The sequence below is a fragment of the Ascidia mentula genome, chromosome 1 (genome assembly GCF_947561715.1).
Source record: "Ascidia mentula chromosome 1, kaAscMent1.1, whole genome shotgun sequence".
In the NCBI taxonomy this organism is placed as follows: Eukaryota; Metazoa; Chordata; class Ascidiacea; order Phlebobranchia; family Ascidiidae; genus Ascidia; species Ascidia mentula.
The window spans coordinates 13,211,128-13,226,437 of record NC_138566.1 but is presented as its reverse complement, the minus strand read 5'-3'; the positions used below and the strand labels follow the sequence as shown (position 1 = coordinate 13,226,437).

The 15,310-nt window shown below is 38.4% G+C and overlaps 1 protein-coding gene across 1 annotated transcript; it reads left to right on the top strand.

The window, feature by feature from the left end:
- Positions 1–335: 335 nt before the first annotated feature.
- LOC145917895 (uncharacterized) lies at positions 336–6,225 on the top strand. The gene is made up of 3 exons (XM_083003204.1): positions 336–913; positions 992–1,397; positions 1,465–6,225. Exons 1-3 carry the CDS (start codon positions 336–338, stop codon positions 6,223–6,225), a joined length of 5,745 nt encoding a protein of 1,914 aa, XP_082859330.1.
- The last annotated feature ends 9,085 nt before the right edge of the window (positions 6,226–15,310 follow it).

Sequence of the window (15,310 nt, the reverse complement as noted above, 5' to 3'; positions counted from 1 at the left end):
AAAACGTTTCGGTAAGAATGTTTTATCTTTGAAACCGGCATTTTTCTATCGTACTCATGGCCCAATATTTCATTTAGAAAACCGTCCGCCTAATCCCGTGAAGTACATCTCGCTAATTGAAGCCAACAAGGGCTTTGTTAATACAATAAACTGTTGGAATTTTGTTGGATATTAGTGGGAAGAAGCCTGTAGTTGGGACCTGGCAGGCGCGTTTTTGAATCTACGTAGAAGCACCAGAGTGGACGTCTGTGCCCACCAGGAGCACTGAAGTAGGCGTTACATTCGAAGTTTTCGAAACGTTTGCAAAACAAACGTTTTTGATTTAAAGTGAAGCTATGCCTGGAAGTGAAGGAGGTCAATCCTTTTCATCACCAATATCTAGGCACCAAGTAGTGCTGAAAAAACATGCTGCACCATCAATGATCCAACTGAAGCATGACAAAGAATTACTGAATGACTGGTATAAGACTGCTGAAAATGCAATCATGTACAAAGATATTTCATTGGTTAATTCTGTTTCAAAACGTATTGAAGAAGTTTCAACTCGCTTGATAAACACATACTCTAAGCTTTTAGAGTGGGTACCATCAGGTGAAAGGCATGATGACTTTCAACTACAGTTACAGGAAGTCATTCAATGTAAGAAGGAAATGGAAGCAAGAATTGGTCAGTTTCAAACGAATTTCAAAATTCAGGTTGGAGAGAACATTGATGTTAGTTCTTCGTCATTCGTTACATCTCCAGTTGCTGTTCGTACTTTTCCGGCTGTGCAACAGGCCCGAAGTGCGAGGACGAGCTCTTCCAAGTCTACCCATTTTTCAAGAAGCTCTACAAAGACACAGGGAAGTACATCATCCAGTGTAAAGCGGTTGGAAGCAAAGGTTCGTCTTGAAAAGGCTCAAGTGAGATCACGGCATGTTGAGAAAACACAACAAATTGAACATGAAAAACAACAACTTGAACATGAAAAACAAAAACTTGAAGCCCAAAGGCAAACACTAGCAGCACAGTGTGAAATTGAAGAAGCTGAAGCAGAAGTTAAAATTTGGGAGGCAGCTTCTAATGTGTCTCTAGATGATGGGAAAATGAGATCAAATGAAACCGATATTCCAAAACTTTTTCATAATGGTCTTGCTGAAGAAAATGAAGTTCTATTGTTGAAGCCCTGCAAGTCCAAGTACACCTCTCCGCTGGACAAAGCTGACCCAGCAAACCCATCTAAAGCAGAAACTGTACAACCTGAAAGTGCTGTTGTGCGTGGAATAATGGCTGCAGTTGGTGATGCAATGTCTACACCAAAAACAGATTCACTGAAATTTCATGGAGAACCAATGGATTATTGGCCATTTATCAGAAGTTTCGAAGCCACTATTGAAAAGAAGGCACCTTCTGATCGAGTAAAGATGAACTATCTAATGAATTATTGCAAAGGAAAAGCTTACTCATTAATTGAGCATTGTACAGTTATGCCACCTGAATTGGGATATGCTCAAGCTCAAAGCATTCTATATGACAATTTCGGAAAACCATACAGTGTCAAGAGCCTTTGTTCGCCAACTTACAAGTGGTCCAAATCTCAAACCAGATGATTCTGATGGTTTGCAGCAGTTTGCTACTTCACTGCGCAAATGTCTTTTGATTTTGAAAGGCTTGGGAAATTTTAGTGATCTGAACACCACTGACAGGTTGGTTGAGTTGGTATTGAAGTTACCATACAACTCACAGAATTTGTGGAAACGTCGTGCGGCTACTATTCTCCGAGAAAAGGGTGAAGAAGCAAATTTCCAGCATTTAGTGGAGTTTGTTGAAGAAGAAGCAGAGGTTGCCAACACTGTTTTTGCAAAACTGCTGGTACCTCGCAAAAGAAAAGAAAGGAAGCCCCAGGACAAGCCACCCAAGAAGAGTTCTGTTCACACAGTTGTAACCATGGCGAATAGAGCGCCCACACAGACCAGGTTTACAAAATCAGTTTCGAAGTGCTTGTTCTGCAGCCAAAGTCACTCCTTCGTTGACTGCCCTAGTTTGAAGAAAAAATCTGTTTCAGAAAGAGCCAACTGGTTTCGTGAGAAGTATTTATGTTTCAATTGCCTAAATCCTGGTCACATTGCAAAGCAGTGCAAAGAAGCTGTTACTTGTTCTGTAGAAGGTTGTGGAAGAAAGCACCATGCATTATTGCATTTGCCCACAAGAAGTGCATCAGCTATAAGAAATCCTGATGCAAGAAATGTAAGTTCATCTGTAAGTGATGTGCCTTGTACAGGGAAGGTTTGTTGCAACACATCAAAAAATGGAAGGAGTGCATATATGAGTGTCCTACCTGTAAAGTTTGTTGCCAATGGCAGAGAATTCGAGTCCTATGCCTTTCTTGACATTGGGTCCGATGCTACGTTTTGTCATACAAAGCTAATCGAAAAACTTGGTTTAAAGGGAAAGTTCAAACGCATTCAAATGGATACACTTGGGCGGAGGCCAAAGATGCTAGAAGGAATTGGTGTTGATTTACAAGTGGTATCCATGGATGGTAATGAAGTCATCAACATTGAAGAAGCCATGTCCGTGGATCATATTCCAGTAAGTCCATACTCCTACCCAACTGACGAGGATCTACAAAGCTTGCCTCATCTAAAAGGTCTTGAGATGCCAAAGGTTGACAGTGAGGAAATTATGCTGTTAATTGGTACCGATACACCGTATGCTCATCGCACCCTGGAGATTCGAACTGGAGGGAAAAAGGAGCCATTTGCTGCGAGAACTCCACTGGGGTGGTCGTTGATTGGTCCATCACCAGATAAAGGGTATGTGCAAGCCAATCGAATCAGAACATTGGAACTGGATCAAAGAATACAAAGGTCATGGTACCAAGATTTTTGTGAAGAACCTGGAGATTTGCAATTCCCCACATCTAAGGAAGACAGAAAGGTTTTAAAGTTTATGAAGGAAGAAGTTAAACATGTGGATGGACATTTTGTCCTACCTTTACCCAAGAGGAATAGCGTAAAATTACCTGGAGACAATTTAGTTTCAGCGCAAAAAAGATTGCTGTATTTGCAAAGGCGCTTGCAAAAGGATGACTTCCTTTGCAAAGGATATGTGGAAAGAATTCAAGAGTACATAGACAAAGGATATGCTGAACAGGTGCCAACTGAAGAACTACAAACAAGTGACCCCACGTGGTACCTTCCTCACCATCCAGTTTATCACCCACATAAACCAGACAAAGTCAGAGTCGTCTTTGATTGCGCTGCAACACAAAAAGGTGTGTCCTTAAACGATAGTCTCATGCAGGGTCCTGACCTTGTTAACAGTCTGGTCAGTGTGCTAACCCGCTTCCGAAAGAATCAAATTGCAATTGTTGGTGATGTGGAAGCTATGTTCCACCAAGTTAGAGTAAAGAAGAGTGATTCAAATTTACTGAGGTTTTTATGGTGGCCTGAAGGTGATCTCACAAAGAAGCCAACAGTTCACCGAATGTTAGTCCACATATTTGGAGCCACCTCATCCCCATGTATGGCTACATTCTGTTTGAAGCACACCACTGAGGAATTTGGACATGAGTTTGACAAACATGTGTCTGAAATAGTGAAGCACAATTTTTATGTAGATGATTGTTTAGCATCTGCACCTACTGAAGAGGAAGCAATTAAGACTGTTTTCCAACTTTGTAAATTGCTACAAAGGGGAGGTTTTCGTCTCACAAAGTGGATTTCAAACAGCCAAGCAGTTTTGGACCGGATCCCTGAAACTGAAATAGCAAAATCAATGAAAGATATCAGCCCGAAAGAAAGTGTCAAGGAAAGAGTGCTGGGCGTGTATTGGAATGTATTTGAGGACAAGTTTGGGTTTCGAACAAGAAGCTATATTGACGAACAAAGACTTACCAGAAGAAGACTATTGTCGGTCATTAATTCCCTATATGATCCTCTTGGTTTTGCAGCACCTGTTGTTTTAGTTGCAAAAAGAATTCAGCAAGAAGTTATTCAGTTGAAGTTGGGCTGGGATGACACAATCCCAGAATTCCTGTCCGAAAAGTGGAAAAAATGGTGTGGTCAGCTGCCTGAACTTAAGCAGCTTTTATTGCCAAGATGTTTGAACCCACCAGATTTTGGAAGAGTGATTGAACGCCAAATCCACCATTTCTGTGATGCATCTGTAAATGGTTATGGATTTGTTACTTACCTTCGACAAGAGGATGAGAATCATTGTGTATATTGTTCTTTTCTGTGTGGAAAATCTAAGGTCACTCCACCAAAAAGTGAAAGCATTCCCAGATTGGAACTTGTTGCAGCTGTTCTTGCTGTTAAAGCTGACAAGTGGTTACATGAACACTTGGACTATCCTGATTGTAGATCTACATTTTGGACTGACTCAAGTGCTGTTCTTTTTAGCATTTCAAATGAGAGAAAGCGTTTTTCCACATTTGTGGCAAATCGTTTATCAAAAATACATCAGCAAACTACCACATCCCAATGGAGGCATGTAGGAACCAAGCAGAATCCGGCTGATGAAGCATCACGAGGAATTTCAGTGAAGAAGCTGCTTGGATCAAGTTTATGGCTCAAGGGTCCGAGATTTTTACAGAAGCATGAAAGTTCTTTGCCATGTAACCCTGCCCTTAAGGAATGTGTACCAGACGAATTTAAGCCAATTGAAGTAAAAAAGTCAATGGCAACTTGCTGTTCTACAATCAATCCTGTTGACACTTTAATAAACAGGTTTTCGTCATTGTTTAAGTTGAAGAAGGCAGTAGCCTGGATATTGCGGTACAAACTCTACCTGCATTCGAAGAAAACTGTTCAGAAGGGAAAACTGACTGTTGAAGAGATTTTACAGGCAGAGCTGGAATTGGTGAAGTATGTCCAAAGGTCAGCGTTTCCAATTGCATTTGAAGCTCTGTCGAATTTAGGCACAGATCAAAAGGGTCGTCGCTGGTTGAAGAAGTCTAACCAAACGAAGTGCTTAAACAAGTTAAACCCGCAACTGATAAGCGGTGTCCTTCGACTTGGAGGAAGATTGGACAACGCACCCATTCCTTTTGAATCCAGACATCCCATCATCTTACCAAGTAATCACCATTTGACAAAGCTAATTATTACGCATTACCACGAGCAAGGCGGTCATTCAGGGACTGCACATACATGGACGGCGATCCGCCAGAAGTACTGGATTGTCAAGGGTGGTGCAGCTGTCCGTCGTGCTCTCGTTCACTGTATACCTTGCCGCAAACGCAACGTGCCTCGCAGTCAGCAACTGATGGCAGATCTACCACCAGCACGCTTGAAGCCGAACGAGCCACCATTCTCGTACACCGGAATCGATTTTTTCGGTCCGTTTTTAGTGAAGCGCGGCCGTAGCGAAGTAAAGAGATATGGCTGCATTTTTACCTGCATGACGATGCGTGCCGTGCATATCGAAGTTGCCGAAGATTTGTCAACCGACTCGTTCATAAACGCCTTGAGAAGATTTATTGCCCGAAGAGGAAAGCCAGTTGAAATTTATAGCGACAATGGAACGAATTTTGTGGGAGCAGAGCGTGTTTTACGCGAAGCCCTGGAGGAGCTGAACAAGGAGAAGCTGGAAGCTCATCTTCAACAGAAAGGAATAAAATGGGCGTTTAATCCCCCAGCAGCAAGTCACATGGGCGGCATATGGGAGAGATTAATCCGTTCCATACGAAAAATCCTGAACTCGATGCTACACAAGTCCCCGATTATTAGTGAAGATACCCTACGTACGTTGATGGTGGAAGTTGAAAATATACTCAACTCCAGACCGTTGACGCCCGTCACGTTTAGTCCAAGCAACGACGTTCCTTTGACACCCAATCACATTCTGTTACAGAAGCCAAGCCCTATTATGGCACCTGGGCAATTTGACGAAAAGGACAACTACACCCGCCGTCGCTGGCGCCAAGTGCAGTTCTTAGCTGACGAATTTTGGAGACGATGGACCAATGAGTACTTGCCAACCATCGCTTTGCGGCAAAAGTGGCCAGACAGAAGAAAAAATATCGAAGTCGGCGATATTGTTCTCGTTGTTAACGAATCTATGCCCCGTCGAGGCTGGGACCTTGGTCGAGTTATAAATACCTATCCGGACAAACATGGAGTTGTCAGACAAGTCGACGTCAAAACGAAATCAAACATAATCAAAAGGCCAATTGCAAAGTTGTGCCTTGTTTTCGAGGCTAGCGGTTCCCAAGTGCATTCGACAGGCTCCGACAACTAGTCGTCGACTACTAGTATTGAGCGTGGTGCTCTAAATTGAAGGAAGACATGAAGAAATGAACGCTATGCTGTTGAGCTAACACCCACGCATGTTTATTCATACAGACTTTGCTGCAACTAGCCAATTAAAATTGGCAAATTTTTCGTCTCCGTAACTTGTGTGATTTACGATGTTATTTTTGTTTGTGAATTGGAAATGTACTCTTCTGAGCCGTACATTTGTGGGGGAGGATGTTACATCGTAAATCTACTGTCTCCCCAAATGGTAAATTTCTGTATAAATAGCGCCTCCACGTGGAGAAATTCTCCCCTCGTGTTCGGCAAGTTTGCTGACAACTGTAGTTAGTTTCGTGGGTCTACGAATCTTGTGTTATTTGTTTTGCAGGAAATTTAAGTTAATTATTCTTAACAAGTTAAGTAACCTGTTTTTATTGCTGTGAACATCAAGTCTCACAGTAATTAGTGACCCAGTTGTTTTCAGTAAGTGTTGTTTTATTTGCATGTGTGTTTATGTCAATAGCCATTGTCTTGAATTGTCAAACCTGGTTTAAAGTGTACTTTGTTTGTTACTTGCAGTTCGACTTGAATGCTCGTTGAAAATTAACTGTTTAAAGTCCTGGTCAAAACGTTTCGGTAAGAATGTTTTATCTTTGAAACCGGCATTTTTCTATCGTACTCATGGCCCAATATTTCATTTAGAAAACCGTCCGCCTAATCCCGTGAAGTACATCTCGCTAATTGAAGCCAACAAGGGCTTTGTTAATACAATAAACTGTTGGAATTTTGTTGGATATTAGTGGGAAGAAGCCTGTAGTTGGGACCTGGCAGGCGCGTTTTTGAATCTACGTAGAAGCACCAGAGTGGACGTCTGTGCCCACCAGGAGCACTGAAGTAGGCGTTACAACAAGCTTTATTATACAGTGGAAAACGCTGATACTCCAGTACTGAGTTTGCGGTTGCACAACGTATGTAACCATGAGATTTCAGCACTTGTCCATTTTGCAGCATACGACTTTTCGATAAAAAATATTTTTTTTCAGTACAAGCTTTATTATACAGTGGAAAACGCTGATACTCCAGTATTGCGTTTGCGGTTGCACAACGTATGTAACTATGCGATTTCAGCACTTGTCCATTTTGCAGTATATGACTTTTCGATAAAAAATATTTTTTTTCAGTACAAGCTTTATTATACAGTGGAAAACGCTGATACTCCAGTACTGAGTTTGCGGTTGCACAACGTATGTAACTATGCGATTTCAGCACTTGTCCATTTTGCAGTATATGACTTTTCGATAAAAAATAAATTTTTCATTACAAGCTTTATTATACAGTGGAAAACGCTGATACTCCAGTACTGAGTTTGCGGTTGCACAACGTATGTAACTATGCGATTTCAGCACTTGTCCATTTTGCAGTATATGACTTTTCGATAAAAAATATTTTTTTTCAGTACAAGCTTTATTATACAGTGGAAAACGCTGATACTCCAGTATTGCGTTTGCGGTTGCACAACGTATGTAACTATGCGATTTCAGCACTTGTCCATTTTGCAGTATATGACTTTTCGATAAAAAATATTTTTTTTCAGTACAAGCTTTATTATACAGTGGAAAACGCTGATACTCCAGTACTAAGTTTGCGGTTGCACAACGTATGTAACTATGCGATTTCAGCACTTGTCCATTTTGCAGTATATGACTTTTCGATAAAAAATATTTTTTTTCAGTACAAGCTTTATTATACAGTGGAAAACGCTGATACTCCAGTATTGAGTTTGCGGTTGCACAACGTATGTAACTATGCGCTTTCAGCACTTGTCCATTTTGCAGTATATGACTTTTCGATAAAAAATATATTTTTCAGTATAAGCTTTATTATACAGTGGAAAACGCTGATACTCCAGTATTGAGTTTGCGGTTGCACAATGTATGTGACTATGCGCTTTCAGCACTTGTCCATTTTGCAGTACATAACTTTTCGATAAAAAATATTTTTTTTCAGTACAAGCTTTATTATACAGTGGAAAACGCTGATACTCCAGTACTGAGTTTGCGGTTGCACAACGTATGTAACCATGAGATTTCAGCACTTGTCCATTTTGCAGCATACGACTTTTCGATAAAAAATATTTTTTTTCAGTACAAGCTTTATTATACAGTGGAAAACGCTGATACTCCAGTATTGCGTTTGCGGTTGCACAACGTATGTAACTATGCGATTTCAGCACTTGTCCATTTTGCAGTATATGACTTTTCGATAAAAAATATTTTTTTTCAGTACAAGCTTTATTATACAGTGGAAAACGCTGATACTCCAGTATTGCGTTTGCGGTTGCACAACGTATGTAACTATGCGCTTTCAGCACTTGTCCATTTTGCAGTATATAACTTTTCGATAAAAAATATTTTTTTTCAGTACAAGCTTTATTATACAGTGGAAAACGCTGATACTCCAGTATTGCGTTTGCGGTTGCACAACGTATGTAACTATGCGATTTCAGCACTTGTCCATTTTGCAGTATATGACTTTTCGATAAAAAATATTTTTTTTCAGTACAAGCTTTATTATACAGTGGAAAACGCTGATACTCCAGTATTGAGTTTGCGGTTGCACAACGTATGTAACTATGCGCTTTCAGCACTTGTCCATTTTGCAGTATATGACTTTTCGATAAAAAATATTTTTTTTCAGTACAAGCTTTATTATACAGTGGAAAACGCTGATACTCCAGTATTGAGTTTGCGGTTGCACAATGTATGTAACTATGCGCTTTCAGCACTTGTCCATTTTGCAGTACATAACTTTTCGATAAAAAATATTTTTTTTCAGTACAAGCTTTATTATACAGTGGAAAACGCTGATACTCCAGTACTGAGTTTGCGGTTGCACAACGTATGTAACCATGAGATTTCAGCACTTGTCCATTTTGCAGCATACGACTTTTCGATAAAAAATATTTTTTTTCAGTACAAGCTTTATTATACAGTGGAAAACGCTGATACTCCAGTATTGCGTTTGCGGTTGCACAACGTATGTAACTATGCGATTTCAGCACTTGTCCATTGTGCAGTATATGACTTTTCGATAAAAAATATTTTTTTTCAGTACAAGCTTTATTATACAGTGGAAAACGCTGATACTCCAGTATTGAGTTTGCGGTTGCACAACGTATGTAACTATGCGCTTTCAGCACTTGTCCATTTTGCAGTATATGACTTTTCGATAAAAAATATTTTTTTTCAGTACAAGCTTTATTATACAGTGGAAAACGCTGATACTCCAGTATTGAGTTTGCGGTTGCACAATGTATGTAACTATGCGCTTTCAGCACTTGTCCATTTTGCAGTACATAACTTTTCGATAAAAAATATTTTTTTTCAGTACAAGCTTTATTATACAGTGGAAAACGCTGATACTCCAGTACTGAGTTTGCGGTTGCACAACGTATGTAACCATGAGATTTCAGCACTTGTCCATTTTGCAGCATACGACTTTTCGATAAAAAATATTTTTTTTCAGTACAAGCTTTATTATACAGTGGAAAACGCTGATACTCCAGTATTGCGTTTGCGGTTGCACAACGTATGTAACTATGCGATTTCAGCACTTGTCCATTTTGCAGTATATGACTTTTCGATAAAAAATATTTTTTTTCAGTACAAGCTTTATTATACAGTGGAAAACGCTGATACTCCAGTATTGCGTTTGCGGTTGCACAACGTATGTAACTATGCGCTTTCAGCACTTGTCCATTTTGCAGTATATAACTTTTCGATAAAAAATATTTTTTTTCAGTACAAGCTTTATTATACAGTGGAAAACGCTGATACTCCAGTATTGCGTTTGCGGTTGCACAACGTATGTAACTATGCGATTTCAGCACTTGTCCATTTTGCAGTATATGACTTTTCGATAAAAAATATTTTTTTTCAGTACAAGCTTTATTATACAGTGGAATACGCTGATACTCCAGTATTGCGTTTGCGGTTGCACAACGTATGTAACTATGCGCTTTCAGCACTTGTCCATTTTGCAGTATATGACTTTTCGATAAAAAATATTTTTTTTCAGTACAAGCTTTATTATACAGTGGAAAACGCTGATACTCCAGTACTAAGTTTGCGGTTGCACAACGTATGTAACTATGCGATTTCAGCACTTGTCCATTTTGCAGTATATGACTTTTCGATAAAAAATATTTTTTTTCAGTACAAGCTTTATTATACAGTGGAAAACGCTGATACTCCAGTATTGAGTTTGCGGTTGCACAACGTATGTAACTATGCGATTTCAGCACTTGTCCATTTTGCAGTATATGACTTTTCGATAAAACATATTTTTTTTTCAGTACAAGCTTTATTATACAGTGGAAAACGCTGATACTCCAGTACTGAGTTTGCGGTTGCACAACGTATGTAACTATGCGATTTCAGCACTTGTCCATTTTGCAGTATATGACTTTTCGATAAAAAATATTTTTTTTCAGTACAAGCTTTATTATACAGTGGAAAACGCTGATACTCCAGTATTGCGTTTGCGGTTGCACAACGTATGTAACTATGCGCTTTCAGCACTTGTCCATTTTGCAGTATATGACTTTTCGATAAAAAATATTTTTTTTCAGTACAAGCTTTATTATACAGTGGAAAACGCTGATACTCCAGTACTAAGTTTGCGGTTGCACAACGTATGTAACTATGCGCTTTCAGCACTTGTCCATTTTGCAGTATATGACTTTTCGATAAAAAATATTTTTTTTCAGTACAAGCTTTATTATACAGTGGAAAACGCTGATACTCCAGTATTGAGTTTGCGGTTGCACAATGTATGTAACTATGCGCTTTCAGCACTTGTCCATTTTGCAGTATATGACTTTTCGATAAAAAATATTTTTTTTCAGTACAAGCTTTATTATACAGTGGAAAACGCTGATACTCCAGTATTGAGTTTGCGGTTGCACAATGTATGTAACTATGCGCTTTCAGCACTTGTCCATTTTGCAGTACATAACTTTTCGATAAAAAATATTTTTTTTCAGTACAAGCTTTATTATACAGTGGAAAACGCTGATACTCCAGTACTGAGTTTGCGGTTGCACAACGTATGTAACCATGAGATTTCAGCACTTGTCCATTTTGCAGCATACGACTTTTCGATAAAAAATATTTTTTTTCAGTACAAGCTTTATTATACAGTGGAAAACGCTGATACTCCAGTATTGCGTTTGCGGTTGCACAACGTATGTAACTATGCGATTTCAGCACTTGTCCATTTTGCAGTATATGACTTTACGATAAAAAATATTTTTTTTCAGTACAAGCTTTATTATACAGTGGAAAACGCTGATACTCCAGTATTGCGTTTGCGGTTGCACAACGTATGTAACTATGCGCTTTCAGCACTTGTCCATTTTGCAGTATATAACTTTTCGATAAAAAATATTTTTTTTCAGTACAAGCTTTATTATACAGTGGAAAACGCTGATACTCCAGTATTGCGTTTGCGGTTGCACAACGTATGTAACTATGCGATTTCAGCACTTGTCCATTTTGCAGTATATGACTTTTCGATAAAAAATATTTTTTTTCAGTACAAGCTTTATTATACAGTGGAAAACGCTGATACTCCAGTATTGCGTTTGCGGTTGCACAACGTATGTAACTATGCGCTTTCAGCACTTGTCCATTTTGCAGTATATGACTTTTCGATAAAAAATATTTTTTTTCAGTACAAGCTTTATTATACAGTGGAAAACGCTGATACTCCAGTACTAAGTTTGCGGTTGCACAACGTATGTAACTATGCGATTTCAGCACTTGTCCATTTTGCAGTATATGACTTTTCGATAAAAAATATTTTTTTTCAGTACAAGCTTTATTATACAGTGGAAAACGCTGATACTCCAGTATTGAGTTTGCGGTTGCACAACGTATGTAACTATGCGATTTCAGCACTTGTCCATTTTGCAGTATATGACTTTTCGATAAAACATATTTTTTTTTCAGTACAAGCTTTATTATACAGTGGAAAACGCTGATACTCCAGTACTGAGTTTGCGGTTGCACAACGTATGTAACTATGCGATTTCAGCACTTGTCCATTTTGCAGTATATGACTTTTCGATAAAAAATATTTTTTTTCAGTACAAGCTTTATTATACAGTGGAAAACGCTGATACTCCAGTATTGCGTTTGCGGTTGCACAACGTATGTAACTATGCGCTTTCAGCACTTGTCCATTTTGCAGTATATGACTTTTCGATAAAAAATATTTTTTTTCAGTACAAGCTTTATTATACAGTGGAAAACGCTGATACTCCAGTATTGCGTTTGCGGTTGCACAACGTATGTAACTATGCGCTTTCAGCACTTGTCCATTTTGCAGTATATAACTTTTCGATAAAAAATATTTTTTTTCAGTACAAGCTTTATTATACAGTGGAAAACGCTGATACTCCAGTATTGCGTTTGCGGTTGCACAACGTATGTAACTATGCGCTTTCAGCACTTGTCCATTTTGCAGTATATGACTTTTCGATAAAAAATATTTTTTTTCAGTACAAGCTTTGTTATACAGTGGAAAACGCTGATACTCCAGTACTAAGTTTGCGGTTGCACAACGTATGTAACTATGCGATTTCAGCACTTGTCCATTTTGCAGTATATGACTTTTCGATAAAAAATATTTTTTTTCAGTACAAGCTTTATTATACAGTGGAAAACGCTGATACTCCAGTATTGAGTTTGCGGTTGCACAACGTATGTAACTATGCGATTTCAGCACTTGTCCATTTTGCAGTATATGACTTTTCGATAAAAAATATTTTTTTTCAGTACAAGCTTTATTATACAGTGGAAAACGCTGATACTCCAGTATTGAGTTTGCGGTTGCACAATGTATGTAACTATGCGCTTTCAGCACTTGTCCATTTTGCAGTACATAACTTTTCGATAAAAAATATTTTTTTTCAGTACAAGCTTTATTATACAGTGGAAAACGCTGATACTCCAGTACTGAGTTTGCGGTTGCACAACGTATGTAACCATGAGATTTCAGCACTTGTCCATTTTGCAGCATACGACTTTTCGATAAAAAATATTTTTTTTCAGTACAAGCTTTATTATACAGTGGAAAACGCTGATACTCCAGTATTGCGTTTGCGGTTGCACAACGTATGTAACTATGCGATTTCAGCACTTGTCCATTTTGCAGTATATGACTTTTCGATAAAAAATATTTTTTTTCAGTACAAGCTTTATTATACAGTGGAAAACGCTGATACTCCAGTATTGCGTTTGCGGTTGCACAACGTATGTAACTATGCGCTTTCAGCACTTGTCCATTTTGCAGTATATAACTTTTCGATAAAAAATATTTTTTTTCAGTACAAGCTTTATTATACAGTGGAAAACGCTGATACTCCAGTATTGCGTTTGCGGTTGCACAACGTATGTAACTATGCGATTTCAGCACTTGTCCATTTTGCAGTATATGACTTTTCGATAAAAAATATTTTTTTTCAGTACAAGCTTTATTATACAGTGGAAAACGCTGATACTCCAGTATTGCGTTTGCGGTTGCACAACGTATGTAACTATGCGCTTTCAGCACTTGTCCATTTTGCAGTATATGACTTTTCGATAAAAAATATTTTTTTTCAGTACAAGCTTTATTATACAGTGGAAAACGCTGATACTCCAGTACTAAGTTTGCGGTTGCACAACGTATGTAACTATGCGATTTCAGCACTTGTCCATTTTGCAGTATATGACTTTTCGATAAAAAATATTTTTTTTCAGTACAAGCTTTATTATACAGTGGAAAACGCTGATACTCCAGTATTGAGTTTGCGGTTGCACAACGTATGTAACTATGCGATTTCAGCACTTGTCCATTTTGCAGTATATGACTTTTCGATAAAACATATTTTTTTTTCAGTACAAGCTTTATTATACAGTGGAAAACGCTGATACTCCAGTACTGAGTTTGCGGTTGCACAACGTATGTAACTATGCGATTTCAGCACTTGTCCATTTTGCAGTATATGACTTTTCGATGAAAAATATTTTTTTTCAGTACAAGCTTTATTATACAGTGGAAAACGCTGATACTCCAGTATTGCGTTTGCGGTTGCACAACGTATGTAACTATGCGCTTTCAGCACTTGTCCATTTTGCACTATATGACTTTTCGATAAAAAATATTTTTTTTCAGTTCAAGCTTTATTATACAGTGGAAAACGCTGATACTCCAGTACTAAGTTTGCGGTTGCACAACGTATGTAACTATGCGATTTCAGCACTTGTCCATTTTGCAGTATATGACTTTTCGATAAAAAATATTTTTTTTCAGTACAAGTGTTACATCGTAAATCTACTGTCTCCCCAAATGGTAAATTTCTGTATAAATAGCGCCTCCACGTGGAGAAATTCTCCCCTCGTGTTCGGCAAGTTTGCTGACAACTGTAGTTAGTTTCGTGGGTCTACGAATCTTGTGTTATTTGTTTTGCAGGAAATTTAAGTTAATTATTCTTAACAAGTTAAGTAACCTGTTTTTATTGCTGTGAACATCAAGTCTCACAGTAATTAGTGACCCAGTTGTTTTCGGTAAGTGTTGTTTTATTTGCATGTGTGTTTATGTCAATAGCCATTGTCTTGAATTGTCAAACCTGGTTTAAAGTGTACTTTGTTTGTTACTTGCAGTTCGACTTGAATGCTCGTTGAAAATTAACTGTTTAAAGTCCTGGTCAAAACGTTTCGGTAAGAATGTTTTATCTTTGAAACCGGCATTTTTCTATCGTACTCATGGCCCAATATTTCATTTAGAAAACCGTCCGCCTAATCCCGTGAAGTACATCTCGCTAATTGAAGCCAACAAGGGCTTTGTTAATACAATAAACTGTTGGAATTTTGTTGGATATTAGTGGGAAGAAGCCTGTAGTTGGGACCTGGCAGGCGCGTTTTTGAATCTACGTAGAAGCACCAGAGTGGACGTCTGTGCCCACCAGGAGCACTGAAGTAGGCGTTACATTCGAAGTTTTCGAAACGTTTGCAAAACAAACGTTTTTGATTTAAAGTGAAGCT